The sequence below is a fragment of the Equus asinus genome, chromosome 3 (assembly GCF_041296235.1).
Source record: "Equus asinus isolate D_3611 breed Donkey chromosome 3, EquAss-T2T_v2, whole genome shotgun sequence".
In the NCBI taxonomy this organism is placed as follows: Eukaryota; Metazoa; Chordata; class Mammalia; order Perissodactyla; family Equidae; genus Equus; species Equus asinus.
The window spans coordinates 75,742,074-75,761,685 of record NC_091792.1 but is presented as its reverse complement, the minus strand read 5'-3'; the positions used below and the strand labels follow the sequence as shown (position 1 = coordinate 75,761,685).

General features: G+C 37.1%; 2 protein-coding genes across 2 annotated transcripts in view; one reads left to right on the top strand and one right to left on the bottom strand.

Annotated features, from left to right (window-relative positions):
• The window catches only part of LOC123276113 (uncharacterized), a 153,296-nt gene that overhangs the window by 57,320 nt on the left and 76,364 nt on the right, over positions 1 to 19,612 (top strand). The gene's annotated exons all lie outside the window — the stretch shown is intronic.
• Positions 1 to 19,612, bottom strand: part of LOC123276646 (ATP-binding cassette sub-family D member 2-like) — a 182,108-nt gene that overhangs the window by 160,780 nt on the left and 1,716 nt on the right. Inside the window, 5 exon segments of the mRNA XM_070506463.1 lie at positions 3,983 to 4,151; positions 7,522 to 7,643; positions 16,130 to 16,273; positions 17,816 to 18,195; positions 18,198 to 19,260. Of these exon segments, the coding sequence (XP_070362564.1) occupies positions 7,638 to 7,643; positions 16,130 to 16,273; positions 17,816 to 18,195; positions 18,198 to 18,933 (1,266 nt within the window). The 5' untranslated portion in view covers positions 18,934 to 19,260 and the 3' untranslated portion in view covers positions 3,983 to 4,151; positions 7,522 to 7,637.

The following is a 19,612-nucleotide window of genomic DNA, read 5'->3' as shown; positions in this document are numbered from 1 at the left end:
CAGATTCAACACAATCCCTATCAAAGTTACAGCATTTTTTACAGAAATAGAACAAAGAATCCTAAAATTTATATGGAACAACAAAAGACCCCGAATAGCCAAAGGATTCCTGAGAAAAAAGAACAAAGCTGGAGGTATCACACTCCCTGATTTCAACATATACTAAGAAGCTCTAGTAACAAAAACAGCATGGTACTGGCACAAAAACAGACACACAGATCAATGGAACGGAACTGAGAGTGCAGAAATAAACCCACATGTGTATGGACAGCTAATATTCGACAAAGGAGCCAAGAGCATACAATACAGCAAGGAGAGTCTCTTCAATAAGTGGTGTTGGGAAAACCGGAGAACCACATGCAAAAGAATGAAAGTAGACCATTAACTTACACCATGCACAAACATCAACTGAAAATGAATTAAACAGGATCCTTGGCCCCAGCGCGAAGGACAGAGAATGCAGCCTGGGGAACCAAGCGTCGCTGTCAACAGTCAGTCTGGGCTCAGTTCCATTCAACAAATGTTGACTGAGTGCTGACTCACGGCGGGAACTGTGCTGTGGGCTTCGCACACCTGCTCGCCTTTGTTGTGAAGCAAGGAATGTGTGGAAAACTAGGGAGCGGTGAAAATGGGCTAGAGCTACCGGTTACAAGCATCAGGGGCTGAATTTCAGGAACAGAATATTCGGTGAAAGAAAGAAATAGGACATTCTGGTAAAGTTCAAACCAAACAACAAAAACGTCGTTTAAAGAAACATACATCAACAGAGGAAAAATAATATACAGAAAAGGAAAGGAATGAGGGGGAAAAAACAGCAATCAGGATCTGTCACCTTGAGGAAGTGGGGAGGGTAGGACACTGGCCGACCGAAGAACGGGAATGGGGAAGGAGTACAGAGACACCCCAGTGATTTCTCCAGTTGGGCTCTGCTCACTTGTATTTGTTTCACAATTGTGCGTACTGAGGATGTTCACAACACATTTTGTACTGGACTTTTGGTAAAATAGTTTCTAAATAAATAAAAGAAGTATGCTTGTGCATTTCATTTCCCATTGGGTACCAGGGAACACACAGACTTAGAGCTGAAGAAACTTAGATCACGCGCACATGCAGGCAAACCACCAACCAAACAACCAACCAAGCAACCAACCACAACAACTTGAACGTCAGACCTGAAACCATGAAACTTCTAGAAGAAAACATAGGAAGTATGCTCTTTGACATCAGTCTTAGCAGCCTATGTTCAAGTACCACGTGTGACTGGCAAAGGAAACAAAGTACAAAATGAACAAAGGGGAGTACATCAAAGTAAAAAAATCTTCTGCAGGGCAAAGGAAACCATCCACAAAAACAAAACAGAACCTAACAACTGGGAGAAGATACTTGCAAGCCATATATCGGATAAGGGGTTAATACGCAAAATACAAAAATAACTCATACAGCTCAACAACAACTAAAAATCAACAACCCAATTAAAAAGACCGGCACAAGATATGAGCAGTGACTTCTCCAAAGAAGGTATATGGATGGCCAACAGGCATATGGAAAGGGGCTCAACATCATTAGCAATCAGAGGAAGGCAAATCAAAACTACAAGGAGAGGTCACCTTCCTCTGGTCAGAATGGCTCTAATTAACAAGACAAGAGACAAGTGTTGGGGAGGATGTGGAGAGAAGGGAACTCTCCTGCACTGCTGGTGGGAGGGCAGACTGGGGCAGCCACTATGGAAAGCAGTATGGAGCATCCTCAGAAAACTAAGAATACATCTACCATATGTAGGATCCAGCTAGCCCACTGCTGGCTATTCATCCAAAGAACTTGAAAACACCAATGCAGAAAGACACATGCACCCCTAGGTTCACTGCAGCATTATTCACAACAGCCAAAACTTGGAAGCAACCTAGGTGCCCATCAAGGGAAGAATGGATAAAGAAGATGTGGTATGTATACACAATGGAATGCCACTCGGCCCTAAGAAATGATGAGATCCGGCCATTTGTGACAACGTGGATGGACCTTGAGGGTATTATGTGAAGTGAAATAAATCAGAGGGAGAAAGTCAAACTCCGTGTGATCTCACTTATAAGTACATGATAAAAACAATGACGAAGACGCACAGAGCAACGGAGATTGGATTGGTGGTTACCGTAGGGGGAGGGGGGAGGGGAGAGAGCCAAAGGGGCGATGAGGCTCACATGTGAGGTGACGGACTATAATTAGTTTTCGGGTGGTGAACACGATGTAATCTACACAGAATTCGAAATGTATTACAACGTACATCTGAAAGCTACGTGATGTTAGAATCCACTGTTACTGCAATAAAGTAAAATAAAATAAAACAAAATAAAACACAATAAAATAAAGGAGTGTAGGAGCCTCAAGAGGCTAACAGGCTTTTGCAAAGTTATTCTAGGGATTTTTACGGCTTGGCTCAGGTCGGCAGACACCAGCCTGAGACACAGCTGTGACATAGCCACTAACTTCAACTAAACTATATTCCGACTGGAGGGAAGTCAAAACTACTGTAATCATAATTTATCGAAGGCTTCACTTTGGGCCAGATCCTGCGCCAACTGCTTTGCACCAACTGTCTCATTTAATCCTCACATCCAAAAGGTAGGTTACCGTTATTCTCCCCATTGTAAAGGTGAGCAGGCAGAAGCAGAAAGATGGCAACCTGCCTGGAATTCACAGAAGGATTCTCTAGGTAATGACATGACTTTTGGACAAGATTTCAAGGTTTAACACATGACAGTGGAGATGCAGATCCCAGTATCACAGAATGTGAAAAACACTGAGTCCTGCCAAATGGATTAAAACACTAATTATGGATCCTCACAATCTCTTGGCCTGTTTTTTCAGGTGAGGGAAAACCCAGTGTGAAAAACCGTTTAGGAACCTTGTATAGGCTCTCAGTGAACTGTAATTTTAATTTTCAACCTGGCAATAAAGCAGTAGACATCAAATTTCTCTTTCTTTCTGCTTTCTTAGGAATTAACTGCTTCTGTAATTGAGCCACTGTGCATACCTTTCTTGATTTCCCCTCCTTTCCATATGCTCCTGCAAGTATTTAACAAATGTACATGAATTCTGTGTTGTTTTGTATTAGTGTGATGGCAACAATCAGAAGATTTTTGAATATCATCTTACTTTGAAGTTTAGCCTGGAAGCCACCACTTCTCCCGTTGGTGTAATTATGGGAACATTTTCGCAAATAATTCCATGATCCACATCAATAACTCCTCCTATAAGTTAAGGAACGACTTATGTTACAAAAGCTATCACACGTTATTCTTAACTACGTAAATAACTTAAAGTATAATGCAACATAGATAAATTCGTTATAAAGATAATTCACAGTAACAAATCAGAAAACCAAGTGAAATATAGATATCTATATCTAAAGAAAAGTTTAATGTAAATTTGGACATTTTGACACATCTACTTGGAAAATCTTTCTCAGAAACATTACTTACCAATAATCTAATGTCAACATCATAATGGGAGCAAAGCTAAACTCTATCTGATATAACCCAGCCATACTCTTTACAACTACTTGTTTCTCTAAATTAACCTTTCTTACAGAAAAAACACAGTGCCCCAGAAAGGGAATTAAGACATTTATATATAATTTTTAAAAATATGATAACCAAATAAGTTTAAAAACATAGGATGATGAAGAACAATATGACATTAGTTCTAATTCTGTTATTTGATTTTTAAAAGCAAACAATTCATTCTGCCATATGTGCAGTTTCCAAAAATAATTCTAGAAATTTTGTTCTAAATAAAGGTAACAATTTTTTTTTAATGGTAATGTTAGTCACCACTACTCAGACTGCAATACTAAGTTTAGGAATAACTATTTAAATAAATAAATGTTGGTTTCTTATATCTGTTAAAGACTAGCTTCTAGAAAACTTTAGTTCTGTTGATAAACACTTAAATACAGGAAAAATACAAAAACATTTGAGTCTAATACCTTTGATTTCCAACGTATCACTGAGGGATAATTCTATGTTAGCTCCATTCTTGCTATGGTTTTCAGACTCTTGCATGACAGCAGTTCTCTTATAAATGCCTCTTTTCACTTCATCAAAGACCCAAAACATATTGTACACTCGAGCAGTATAGCCTGCTAATTCAGTGATCTAAAACCAACACAGAGAAATAAAATAGAGTTAATATACTCAAGACAGACTTAAAAAAATATGCAATCATATAAGCTTTTTGATTTAATGTTAAAGATCCTATTTTATTATACATGAAAAATAAATAACATATCTGATAACTAAAACAAGTAACGGTAAAAAGCTTATCAAGAGAGCAACATAGCAACGTGTCAATGTAAGTTTGATTGGGATTATAAAACACATAAAAAATTATTCATTCAAGTCACGGTTAAAAACGAAATGTAAAGATTTCAGAATATTAGTGAGACTTAAAAATCTTTGGTCAAGGGGCTGGCCCCACGGCCAAGTGGTTAAGTTTTCACGCTCCACTTCAGCGGCCCAGGGTTTTGCTGGTTTGGATCCTGGGTGCAGACCTAGCACCGCTCATCAAGCCGTGCTGAGGTAGCATCGCACATAGCAGAACCAGAAGGACCTACAACTAGAATATACACTATGTACTGGGGGGCTTTGGAGAGAAGGGAAAAAAAAGATTGGCAGCAGATGTTGGCTCAGGTACCGATCTTAAAAAAAACAAATCTTTTGGTGCCAGCCCCAGGGCCGAGTGGTTAAGTTTGTGCGCTCTGCTTCAGCGGCCTAGGGTTCACCAGTTGGAATCCTGGGCACAGACACGGCACTGCTCATGAAGCCATGCTGAGGCAGCGTTCCACATAGCACAACTAGAAGGACCCACAACTGAAAATACACAACTATGTACCGGGGGCTTTGGGCAGAAAAAGGAAAAAATAAAATCTTCATAAATAAATAAATCTTTAGTCAAATTTCTGATTTGACTCGTTTAAATGACAGATTTCATTTCCAGAAAATTAGAAATTTTGTGAAAAGCTTAAGTTCATTCAATGAAATTATGATCCTTTATTTTGATATCTTTTTTCAATTTAAAATAGGTTTTAAATAGAAGAAAAATACATATTTTTCTTATTAGAAATGAATGTTTCTGAGTCAAATTGATTGTCAAAATTCCTAAGCTTGGCAGAGAAAATATCCCTGCTAGAGGATACCAAAATTGGGAGTGAGCTCAGTGAAAAGCTTCAACTCCTTTTCAGTCCAAATTCCACAATTCAGCTTCTTTTCAAGCCAAACATGATTTATATGCCCAAAGAAAAACATTAAATACGACTTTTTTCTAGGTGAGATTAAAGATAAGATGAGATAAATCTCTGCTTTAGTCCATAAGGCTCAATAGAGTGGTACCTTGCTCCTATCCTGCCAGTGATCCAATTTAGGCTGAATCTCCTGCTGTTTTTCTATTAAAAGAACACCTTGTTGTCAGGGTACTGTGAAAGGTGACTCATCTCCTGTCAAGACCATCTTTCTCAGTGAAAAGGAAAGCACAAAAACCATTCCCTTACAGAAATGTTTACTAGGAAACTGGAACCAATAAGCGAGGCAGGTCACTAGTAAATGTCTCTTAAACAATAAATTGTGGAATAATACAACAATGCTGACATTTGTGTAAGATTTTTGTGTGTGCAAAACAAGCAGTAAAAGAGTGCATATTACTGTCAAAAGCTTTCTACCGTGTTTCTACTGTGTGAGAGGTCTGTAGCTGGATTAGTATCACATTTCTATATGTTAATGTTATAGCTATTTAAAGGGTAATTTCTCAAATGTTATCCACAAAAATCTCCTGAGTTCTCAAGCAGAGGAAAACAGAGCTAAGGATTAACAAAATATGGATTCAAAAGAAACCTGGCTAAATATATTTGCATAAAAAAATAAAAAGTCCAAAACCAAATGTAGAGGTCAATTAAATAAAAGCAGGAGGCAAGGAGTTAGTAGACCAGGATGCAGGGTGGAGTGGGCCAAGAGTGTCTGAAAAAACCTGAGAATGTGACTGTGGACAAATTACTTTGGGATATAAGACAGGGGGTTTGCCCTTGAACTCTAACTCTAAAAAGGACCCTTGCTCCCTCTGGAGCTAGCAGAGAATGCATGATGCTTTCATGTGCTGTCATAGCAGCAATAAGATTCTTTAGAAGTGAACATTGTGTGATTCAAAGCACAGTCAGCCAAAATAAAGCAAAATGCAATCAGTTTTTGTGTCGGAGACAATGTAGAAAAACTAATTGATATTCTTTCTGTGACTTAGATACCAAAGTATTTTAATGTGAGATGGCTAAAATTTTGATTTGTCATTTAATTTTAATAAGTAATTTATTAATCAAAAAACCTATCCTCAAAACTGTGTCTTCAGATTATCAAAATTACTATTTGAAAAATTTTTTAAAATTGAGTTGGTTTGGTACGTGGCCCTAAACAACTGGTTTTACTTTTATTTTTTTAACCCAATTCAAGAAATCAGTTGTTGAATGAGACTGAAAAGTTTTGTGGGTAAATCACAAACTTTGTAACTCTTTTATATGGCTTATTCGAGGCTGATTTAATAGGCAGCTAAATTTATAAAGATGCTCTGGCAATTTATATTGATACAAAAGCCACAAGAGTAATTAATAGTGAGAATGTCTGTCCATGGGAATATTATGTAACATCTGAACTGAATAAAATGATTTCCAGTCTTAACACTGTGATATCTGCAGGTCTTATTACCATTCTTTCAGCAAGTATTTATCGACCACGTACAACATTCCAAGCATTAAAATGGATGGATATTAAGAATGTAAAGCTGAGTAAGACAGTTCCTGCTTTCCACTCAGGGCCTGGTGCAGGGGATAGTCAATTACAATGTGGTAAAGCACCAGGTGTACTGTGAACACAGAGAAGGTAGAGCCAGATTCTGCAACGAAGGCGGGAAGAAGGTGGAATCACAAGAGGGTTTTAGAGGTGGTTGGTGAGGCTTGACTTGTCATGAAGGATGAGTAAAAGTTTGCAAGGTATATAAGTAATATTATTGGCTAACATTTAGTGACTGCTTAATATGTATTGTTTTAAACATTCTAATGTATTAACTCACAACAACCCTACAAAGTCAATGCTATCATCATCCTTATTTCACAGATGATGAAACAGACACAGACAGGTTAAGGAATTTGAGTAAGTTCATATAATTTGTAAATACTGGAGCAAGAATTTAAATTTAGGCACTCTGGCTCCAGAATCCACACCTAGGGGTGTGGGTTTTTTTTTTTTAATTAAAAACAAATACGTCATACTATAGACAGAAAAAGAGGAGCTATAACTGAAAGTGTAAAAATTAAAGGGTATTAGCAGCAATATACTTGGGAGGGCTGCCTTTTATCTTGATTATACTCTTAGCAATGTTTGGTAGAGAAAAATGTTTCCAAAATACTAAGTATATCTTGTAATTTACATTTTGCTTGATTTTCATATATCTTATTTTAATCAAATTGATGACAATAAATGCAAGTACCTCTTTGTATGAAGACATAATCCATTCAATAGCATCAGCTCCAGAGGCCAATAAATTTCGAGCAGTAGTAAAGGCTTCTGTCCGTTCACTAACCATAGCTTGTTTGGGGCCATCCTCTAGATCTAAAAGCAAATTACAAAACTATTGAGTTTTTTCAAGTAACTAAATGTTTTATTTTATACAGATGAAATTGTGGCCAAAACAACCACATGTAAATTTTTCATTAGTACCAGCAATTTCCTAGAAATTTAATGAATTATTGAAAATACAATATTTGTACGAGATTTTATTTAAAGCTTTCTTTTGTTTCATTATTTTTTTAGAAGGAGATTTGGAACAAAAGTAAGTCTATAGGAATTATGACTATTTTCATTTAGCATTCTTTTGACTTTTTCCAAATTCAACTCCCTGCCCTTATTACAGCTAGGCAATCAAATACTATGGATTTGGTCAATAAAATACTACTAATAGGAATACAAGCAAATATTTCTAGTGTAGTTCCTTTAATAGAAATGCAAGTTAGCTGACCCTCATAATCCAGCCTCTGTCTACCTGTTTCAACCAACCCTCACTCTACAGTCTAGCGGCAGCCCAAACATGCAATACTCTATTTATCCTCTGATATTTGCATACATGATTTCTTCTGACTTCAATATACTTCTCTTCCTTCTTTGTCTAGCTCTTTCTTCAAGAGTTAACTCTTTAGTCAAGGTTTCCCTGGAAACTTTTGCTGGCCTTTCCAATGGACTTTAAGTTTCTTAAGGGTCAAGAATGTGTGTTTTATTCTTTATTCCTAGTACTCAGCAGAGTCTCCAGCACATAGTACTCCTTAATGTGTATTGAATGGATGCATGGATGCATGGATGGGATGGATAGATGAATGAACATCCTAAATTACTGTCAATGCAGAATTACAGTTAAGAGGAGTCAAACTAGGTTTGAATCCAGGCTTTACTACTTATTGGCAGGTAGTAAGGTAAGTAGAACTTGCCACTTATCCTCTCCATGCCTATTTTCTCATTTGTAAATGAGGGAGACAATAATACTATCTCAAACAATTCTATCTCAAAGAGTTGTTTTAAGGTGAAATACAAATGAAGTGTTAGTCTAATCTATGGCGTATAATAAGTTCTCTAAATATTAGCTGTTATTATTTTCTCTAGTTATTATCGCATATCTATTTAATTTAGTCTCATTCTTCAAAATTATTCTCTCCAAGTCATTACTTTAATCTTTCCAACAATTTGAGTCTCTATCTGGCCCGTCTATAGATTATTTCCAAAGTTCTAAATTAAATGCTGAAAATTAATGAAGAAATTAGAGTGATATAGATAGTCATAGTCTAACTTTGATATTTATTGTTCTCTGATTTATCTCAGTGCAAAGGTATTTTTTTCTCCATATCAGTGCAAATATTTAACTTGTGCCCTATTATGACTACCAGATAATTTCATATTTACTTGCTCACAGACAGCTCAGCTGGGTTTGAAAGAGATCCACGCATAATATAAGGTAAAATGCACTCAGCAGATATTTACTGAACACCTAGATATGCAAGAAATTAGGCAAGGTGCTATAGGACATGCAAGGATAAATGTGATTTTCAGACACTTTCCTTAGGGAGCCTACAGTTTGGTAGGAGAGAGAAGACAAGTTCCCAAATAACTATGCAGGGCAGCCTATGAAGAGAGTTAATGGGAGGTGTTTAGAGGAGGCAAAGATCATTTCTTGCTGCAAGAGACAGGAAATGCTTCATGGAGGAGTAGACTGTGAGTGAGGCCTTGAAGACCACATATAATTTCAATAGATCATAAGTATAGTATAAGCAACAGGACAGAGAAGGGAAACTTCAAGCAATGCCAACTGAATGATAAACAGTATGATCAAGTTACAGCATGGGTTGGTGTCAGGCACTGATTTCACCCGAGTATGAGAATCACCCTGAGTTCATGGGGCCCTTTTACAATAGTCTAGGGGCCACCCGGTGGCCAAGTGGTTAAGTTCCTGAGCTCCACTTTGGCAGTCCAGGGTTTCGCTGGTTGGGATCCTGGGCGCGGACATGGCACTGCTCAGCAGGCCACGCTGAGGTGGTGTCCCACATAGCACAGCCAGAGTCACTCACAACTAGAATATGCAAGTATGTACTGGGGGGTTTTGCAGAGGAGAAGAAGAAGAAGGTAAAAAAGAAGATTGGCAACAGTTGTTAGCTCAGGTGCCAATCTTTAAAAAAAAAAAAAGAGGACAAATAGTCCAATGTGGTTCCTCCTAGCCCTACTGTTGTCACTGCTCTAGAGGACTCCTGTTAGCCCCCTTGAAGTGAGTGAGTTTCCCTGAGGAATGAAAAAAGAAAGGCTTTGAGTGCTGGTATAAGTGAGGAGTGAAAAATGTGATTGAATAAATAGACTGGAAACAGAATGTAGATATTCTTACATTTAAATGTGTGACAAAATTTAGATAGACACAAAAAAATTACCGAAAGATTCTCAGCAAGCTACCAAAATAGTGAATTGCTGAATCAGTTAAAGCACTAAGAACAGTTTTGGCTCATAGAGAATCTGGCTGGTGATCTAAAATAATCATGGGATTTTATGAATTTGGGTTAAAAGCGGTTTAAATAGTAGCTTTTACTGACAGTCTCTGTTAAGAAGTAAAAACACTAGCACAGATGAACTGGTGTTTGACATGGCATGGTACTTTCCACGTCGCTTTAGCAGATTAATGCCTATTGGGTTTTCTTCGTGCTTTTAGCAACAAAATTACAAATAGCTCTGGGCAGATTTCATTTGACTTTTATTCTACGGATTGTTCTTTGGAAAGTACTGTGAGAGCAGTGCCGGTAGTATTTTGCCATGCACACAACAGCCAACTGCATAACCTCTGTGAGAAGGGTAGATTCCTCAGTGTCAGAGATATAAATTCATGACCTAAAGCACTCACCTATTTTGTATCCCAGATCAACACATTTTATCTTCCTCACCAAATATTTTGAATACGTTGTCAAAAGTGCCTCACTTAAGGATTTAATATTTAACATTATATCTTCTCATTTTACTGCTATTTTCAGCTCTGCTAATAAAAGGATATATTGAAACACGGTCACATCTGTTGCTATTTCACTGAAAAGGTGAGAAAGGATTTAAAACTAAGGTTATGTAATACATTTGTCAAAACCCATAGAACTGTATAATACAAAGAGTGAATCCTAATGTAAACTATGGACTTCAGTTACTAATGTATAAATATTGGTTCATCAGTTATAACAAAGGTATCACATTAATACAAGATGTAAATAACAAGGGAAATTATGGGAGGAGGGGAAATTTGGGAACTGAACACTTTCTGCTTAATTTTTCTGTAAACCTAAAACTATTCTAAAGAAAATTGTCTATTAATTTTTTAAAAATTAAAAAAGCAGGCTACCCTTCTGTACTTTTTTCTTTGGACTTATAATCTGAGTTTACTTCTTGTCATTTATGTTTTATCTTTGCCACCTTGACAAATCTCAATCTTACCCTACCTCATACCATATATAAACATCAATTCTAACTGATGATCTTAATGTGAAATGAAAAACCAATAAATTTCTAGAAGATAAAATAGGAGAGGGCCGGCCCAGTGGTGCAGTGGTTAAGTTGGCACGTTCTGCTTCTCGATGGCCTGGGGTTCGCTGGTTCAGATCCCGGGTGCAGACATGGCACTGCTTGGCAAACGCCATGCTGTGGTAGGCATCCCATGTATAAAGTAGAGGAAGATGGGCATGGATGTCAGCTCAGGGCTAGTCTTCCTCAGAAAAAGAAAGAGGAGGATTGGCAGTAGTTAGCTCAGGGCTAATCTTCCTCAAAAAAAAAAAAAAAGGAGAATAACTCTATGACCTTGGGTTAGGCAAATATTTCTTAAACAGGACAAAAAAAGCACTAACAACAAAGAAAATGATTGATAAATTGAACTATATTAAAATTATGAACTTCTCTTAGACACTTAAGAGACTGAAAAGGCAAGAATAGAGTGGGAAAAGAGATTTGAGAGTGTGTGTGTGTGTGTGTGTGTGTGTGTATCTGACAAACTACTCATTACAGAATACACAAGAGCTTTACAAATGAACAAGCAAAAACCAGATAAGCCAGTTTAAAAATGAAGAAAAAACTTATCGGTACTTCATAAAAAAGGCTATCCAAGTAGCCAATAAACAAATGAAAAGTGCTTAACCTCCTCAGTCATCAGAGAAATGCAAATTAAGACTACAAGGAAGCACGCTTATACACTCATAAGAATGCCTAAAAGGAAAAAGACTCACATCAAATATTGACAAAGATGTGGAGCAACTAAAAATCTCTTACGTACTGCATGATACTATTTATATAAGGCTCAAAACCCAGCAAATACTAATGAATGATCGGTAAAATGCCTGCCTTTGCTGTGGCATGGGGGCAGGGGCAGGAGGAAGTGGGGATGGGAGTAGGAGGCTGAAGATGAGGATAAGACTGCGAAGGGGTTTCTGGGATGGGAGCTTCTAGGATGAAGGTAAGGTTCTGTTTCTTCTCAGTGGTGCTCACGTGTATGGGTTGACTTTGCGACAGTTCACTGAGTGGTACACTAATGATTGTGCCGTTGTGGGCATGTATGTTATACTTTAAAAATTATAGCTCCTGACACAAATAGCTAATTACAGCTAAAAAGTATGTCTTTGATATGTACTGCTAATTACTGTGACAATAATTGGTCAACAAGAGAGTAGTCATATGTAAACTGACCCAAATACAAAATTATATTTCAACAATTTGGCATTTGAATATGAGACATACTCCTGCAGCAGGAGCTATGGAGATCATCTTGTTGGAAGTACATTTTAGGAATAAAATATCACCCATGTTATGAGGGTTATGGTAGAGTTCAGTTCCATTCCTAAGAGTGCTTTCAGTTGCTACTTCTGATGTGCCACCTCACGTTAGCAGATCACCAACATGTGGACGCTACTGGCAGTGCTAGTGGCTTAGGTGCTCTCTTCACTGTCTGTCAGGTGTCTGTGATAAGGTCCAGCAGAAGGGACCTATAAGTAGCTTTCCCTGGCCTTGCCCAGAACTGCTTTTGATATGAAGAGAAGAAAAGTGGCCTATAACATTAAAAAATTGAGATACAGCTCCCAGGTAACTATTTTCTTGACATAATTTCAGTCTTTCTCTTAATACAAAGCAAAGAAAGGGGTAATGTCCTCTAAGAAAATATAATAGAAACAATATATAATTAACTATTTCAATGCCTCTATTTCAACCATTAGCTCCCACGATTGCTTGGTCTCAAACTAAGTTAAGTCCCTTATAGACTAAGTTCCAATATAGCTAAATGGAGGTAGCGTGATGAAGGTAAGAAAAGTAACACACTAGGAATCACATAATGTCTTCTATCCTTAGTGCTTCCACTAACCATCTGTGTGCCCTTAGGCAAATCTGGGTCTCCAGACTGGATGACCTCTAAGCTCCTCGTCTGATGTGAAAATGGCATGATTCCACCTGCAATTTTGTAATGTGAACTTGAATATAAACATAATCCTGTCCTAACCATAAGATTTCACTTGAAGTTGTAGGTGGGTGGTATAACAAATCTACTACAAAACTATTTTTCTTTTCTCCTCCAAAAAAACTATGCAGGCTCTTCCTCCTATCTGCACTTTTACCTCTGACTTCCTAATCACTTTTAAATATCTTGCTCTCTTAACAAAAATAATCGTGCCAGCAAATGTCTATTGAGCATTTTCGATGAAGCAGGCATTGTTCTAAGTTTTACACATGTACTCTTCTTTAATCCTCCTAACAACCCTGCTATAATTTCTCCCATTTCAGAAATGAGGAAATTGAAGCACAAGAAGGTTAAATGACTTGCCCATAGTCATAGCCTAGTAAGCAAAAGAGTAAGCATTTGAACCCAGGCAATCTGATGCCAGAGCCCACATGGTAAGAATAGAATAAATATTAACAATGATCCACCTGAATTCTTACTACTTGCTGAGAACTGTTTCAAAGCACATTAAATACATTATATACAATTTCATAATTCTGTAAGATATATATTACTATACCTATGGTTAAGAGAGGAAAACTGAGGCATATGAAGTTTATGCAAATTTCTCAAGGATGGATAACTACTAAATAGCTGAGTCAAGATCTGAACAGTGGCCTGCTTCTTTATTGTATTGTCTTTTTTTCCTCTATCCTACTTTTTCTCCCTTTTCTCTTTGCCATTCTTCTCTCATTCACCCACTTTTTCCACCTATTTTTGCTTTAAAATATACAGTATCATGTATTTAATTCACCTCTAACATAAGGGACAACTCAGGGCATAAGTGTAAATTAAGACTGAAGATTAGATTAGAATATATGATATGTAATTCCAAGACCTAAAGCCTCAAAGATATATCATTATTTAGAAAAAATAATTTTGTATGAGTAAAATGCTAACAATATTTTCATGTGTTAAATCATTGTAGGTCAAATGTCTTTAGTAAATACGTACAAACATTATAAGCGTATATATAGTAACATTAGAAATTACAGAAGATATTGAAGCAGCTTCTCATAATAATGCTGTCATATGAATTTATTTTTTTCTTCTATGAAATTCTTATACTGCTTCTCTTTGTATAAAATCCTCTTTTGAAAAGAAGCTTTAAGAGTTACTTTATTTTACTTGCATCACTGTGATTATCATAATTTCAATCTGAAATTTTAATGTTGTTTCTTTAATTTAATATGATATTTTCAGGATTTATTTTTAAATATCTTATTACATCACCCATAGAAATAAGATTGTTAGATTCTTTGCATACACTGTTTACTTCTTACTGGTCTCTGTGGGGTTAATTTGTCACCATTAATAGCTGCATTTTCTCTGCTCTATGTTGAATACTCTGGGGTTTTGTAATAAGACCAGTGCTTCCAAGCACTAAGAGAACCACACCATAATCTTGTCATTGGTGTTGTCTCTATACGTTATATATGAAACTTTTAAAACATCTATATACTTAGATCCACTATGAATATCTGATAATTTTGTTGTGTCTTACTAAAACTAATCTCAAGACCATAAATTTTTGTGTCATTTTTTTCTCCAATACTTTTTTGAAAAAGCAATTTATTTTATCTTATAATGAAAGGATTATGTCTAAAAATACTATTACTAACAACGCCTTATTCAATATAAACTTTTTAAATGATTTTTTAAAAAATAAAACTTTGAAAACATAAAAATAGATAAAATTCAGTTTCCCAGTGGTCTAAACACAGTATTAGACAGTTGAGTTGTGGAGTATATTTGGTATATCTATAGTCTTATCACATGGGATTGACAAATTCCAATTTACTAAAATGAACAATTTTAGGGTAAGAATGACTCAAATTTGACAAGTTTTTTTGTAATAATTGGTTAAAGCATTGAAGCACTGTTTCAAAATATTAAAGTATAGGGTAATTTTTTTACTTGTTTTTATTAGATGACTTCAAACAAATAATTCTTAATTCTACACCAAAAATAGCTGTAAAATAGTGTGAATTCTGTTACCTTATTCTCAGTGTTGCCTTTTGTTTCCTAGGTAATAATTGTCACTCTGTATCAAGAACGTCAAGAGCATGCTCTGTACTTTATAAACATTATTCTGTTAAATCCTCCCAACAGTCCTCTGAAGCAGCCTTTCCAATTCTCGTTTTACAGATGAGGAAATGGAGGTTCAGAGTTTAATTAACATGACTAAGAGGATACAGGCAGGAAGAGGGAAAGCCAAGAGTTGAGCAAAGCTCTGTCTTACTACAAAGCCCATGCTTTTATTTAGTTACTTCAACACTAAGGCCAATTTTGACCAAGTGGTTTTTAAAGAGAAGGGGGAACGTTAAATTTTGGAGGAAGAGCAGAAAATGCTGCTACTTTAATTAACTCCCCTTTGTCTCTGCCCATTAAGACCCAAACTCCCATCTCAAGTATTACAAAACGTTTTAATATTGTTCTTGTTGTCCTTATCTTTCTTAGTTATCCCAAAGATGAAAAATGTTGGTAAAAACCACTGGGATGGTGATAGCTAGAATTAGACAGGGGCAGCTTGACAACCCCTACCCCCACAATGCCACCAAATCATGCTACACAGGAGGTTTATCTATGTTACCTACAAGTAGAGGAGATCTTGTTCCATGGTGTGAAGCACTTCCTAAAACAATATTCCTAGTTGCCTAATGTAGTCAACCAACTCTGCAAATCACAAAACAGGGCAGATCCAGTTATAGAATATTTATAGACTAAACACATGGGATGTGCAGAACTGAAGTTTAAAACACATGGAGAGAACTTACACTGCTTTTCAAGATATTAATTTGAAATATCTCACAACTGGAAAGGACTTTTGAGCCACTTATCTCCTTTTACATTGCAGGTATTATTATTGGATGTTGCAAAGTCTGCCTCTGTTTCTGACCATTAATGACCACAGAAAAATGGCTACATATTCAGTTTCACTCACACAAAACCAGCAGTGACACCTTCAAGAGAAATAATCCTAAACATATATTGAAGATTAAGCATAAATGTCATTACCACCATCTGCAAAGCCAGTTGCAGTGATAATACGTACAGCCACCATAATCAGTCCACTGCTGCTCCAAACATACTTCATCAAGAACTGCTCTATCATGATGTACCACAAACGTTTGGATGAAATGAGGTTCATCTGATCGGCTAAAGCTTTGTAACTTTTCTGGAGTTGCTTCATTTCCACCTATAGAGGGAAAAAGAGGCAAGAACCCAGCATGAGTTATAAAAGTAAATATTGTATGTCTGAAGGCTTTCTTTAAAGATAGGTACACATTATTTTGTTTTACTTAGTATAGTATGATCTATGATTCTAACAACTAAAAAATACAGATTAATATAAGAATGAGTCATTATTATTTAATTTGGTCACACCTATACTATTGAAAAAAACCCATGATACTTAGTAAATATAAAGTACATGTCAGTGATTTATAATTTTTATTTCAAAATTACTTGCATGAGGTTAAAATTAAACGATATTCTATAAGACATGAGTAAACAATGTTAGAACTTTATCCTTCTTGATCACACCAAAAATATTTGAAAATAAACACATGACACACATATGTGTAATTAGATTCCATTTTCGAACTAACTCAATTTGCTGGATTTTATCTTAAATGCCGGAGGCCTATAGCATGCTATAATTTAAATCACTGAGTTCAATGATTCAAGAAGAATCACAGATCAATATGACTAATACAACATATAAGGCCAATTTTCAAGGGGGAGTAGAAGTCCTAAATTTGCTTTAAATTTTCTTCTTCAGATTCCTACTACTGTAAACATTTGTCTTGATAACTAATGATGCTTCAAAAAGTAAAGAATTCTGCTTGGGAATTAAAATACCATTTCAACTTAAGAATACCTGAATATTTCATTTGTACTAAGTCATTTGTATTAAGATTTCAGATGCATCACCTTAAAAAATTTGGTCGTATCTAATATTCTGAGGTTACTTCAATGCTCTGGAAGTTTATGTAATTAGGCTAACTATTTTAGGGATCTGCTTAATGTCGAAAATCTTTAGTATTCAGAAATAACATTCTGAAATTCCTTTTCTCCTTCTCATTTCTTCTCTAATCTTAGCTTTTCTCTCAAAGCCAGACAAAATTTCATTTCACTGCCTCTTTTTATTTGTGTCAAACATGGGCTGAACATTAACTAAGAGTTGGAAATGCCATTTGTGAGACACACTCTCCTGCACTTCTTAGGACTGAGGACCCTCCATTGCTGACCAGACATGCAAAATTGTTAAACTTGTCTTTCATGTAAAAGGACAGGGTTTTTTTTCCTCTTAAAAACAAAGGGCCCTCAATAATAACAACAAGAGAATACCATCCTAAATTTTCCATCTCAATGGACATGTGTTTACTCAGTTTCCAAACACATTTTCTTCTAATGTTCTACACCCAATTAGGATTTAAGTTTTAAGAAAATGCTTCAGAGATAATTCTGAGCATGTTTGGGTAACTGAGGCTAAGTAGACTGAGTGCTGAAAATTTTATTCTCATGAAACTTTAGAAAAGTTTGCACTCTATAATTCTTTAACAACTTGTGAGTAAAAAGGGTAAGGAAGCATACATTCTAGTACAGGTTTAGATGTCATAGGAGTCTAAAATGCTAAAGAAGTGGGTCCATCAACAGTACAACAGATGGTATCTAGCACTGCAGTGGCAGCTTGAACAGTCTCACATTTCACCCATCATCTTAATTTCTATCTTACCTTATGTCCTCTGTAAAAGGCAATTTCTTCAACATTGGCTATAATTCTGGAGTGCACATACCGCAAATAGCCTTTTCTATGAGCTTCTTCAGCCACCAATTTACCAAATTTGGGAGAGCAGGCTTTCAACACTTTAGCAGTGGCATATACCACAAGCCCTGCTAATAGGGTGGGCCCAATTGGGCTAGCTCCTCTGGATGTAGCAGTCTGGATGAGCGTATAGGAGGTCAGGATTACATCTAAAATAGGTTTGGTCAGATTAGAACACAAGTGAGCCACAGATCGGGAGAACATCATAATATCCTCAGTAAGAGACTGGTCAGGGTTTGCCAGCCTCCCATCCATATTGATCACCTTATAAGAAGTCTGATTTGTAAACAGGTTTCATAGGCATGGTCTACTAGGCGAGTTCTGAAGGCCAAAGCCAGTTTGCACTCCAGGTACCTTATCGCACTGTTCACAGAGGTAGCGGGGATGGCAATCATAAGCCAGTTGAGTAATTTGATGATGAAAGCCAGTTTGCACTCCAGGTACCTTATCGCACTGTTCACAGAGGTAGCAGGGATGGCAATCATAAGCCACTTGAGTAATTTGATGATGAAAGCCAGTTTGCACTCCAGGTACCTTATCGCACTGTTCACAGAGGTAACAGGGATGGCAATCATAAGCCACTTGAGTAATTTGATGATGAAAGTCCGAGGCTTCTTTTCCACAATGCTTTTCACGATTTTTCCATCCAGACCAGCCACATAGATAGACAGAAATGTTCTCGAGATTAGAGCCACCGAGTGGAGGCAGAGCCACCCTGTTTCAGTGGTCACAAGTTTTGGAAAGAGAATTTTCCGAAGTTCTAGTAGCTGTTTGAAAAAATCTGCATTCACTCCAGGCGAAGAATTTTTACAAGTGGTCTCTGTGCAATGCAGTATTTCTCTGTTCTCTGCAGTCGGGTAAGCTGCTTCTTTTCTCTTCCTGTGGCCAGATTGCTTTAAACGCTTGCTAATGATGGGATAGAGGGTTTTCAGAGCATATGCCACAGCCACCAGGCAGGCAGCCCTTTTAGCAGCGCTCGATCTGGTCCATTTCACTCGATCAGCTGCTGCATTTAGCATATGTGTCATTTTCCCAATTACCCAAACCGGTTTCAAAAAGAATTGGTTTTAAAAGATCATGATCCCCCGGAATCCCCAGCAAATGTTTCAGAAAGTCCTACAGCGTTCCATAGTCCGCAGCATTTCTTCTCTTCTTTATTTAAATTTTGCTTTTGTTTTTTTCAATTTTGTTCTGCTGTGACAGGTGCAGCGGAGCTCAGACTCCACCGCACCTACTGGGGATGATTCCCTCAGAAGCTCAAGCTGCACTAAGCCGCCCCAAGCTCCTCCCTCACAGGCCCCTCATTGGCTGTGAGGATGGTGGGACCTTGGAATCCTCGCCGCTTCCCTTTGAACCTTGAAAATGAGGAGAAAGCAAAGCGAATTACATCCTTAGGCAGGAGTCCAAAGAGTTAAATGTCTATTTTTGGAAAGGTCGAATCAGGGCAGCCGCGGGAGACAAAACCTGCCCCAGCTACTGAGCATGCTCAGCGTCACTTAGAAACGCACAGAAGTTTCAGAATATACATCACTCCTCTAAGGTTTTAGTAGATACCACAAGGGGAAGAGCGGAAAGAAAAGGAAATTTCCAAGCGCTATAAAATGAGTTGAGGGAGAAGGAGCTAGGGAGATGAGGGAGGAGGGGCAAGAGGACCAACATGAAATGAATGTGAAAAGGATATGGAATGAATGTGAAAGGGTATGGACT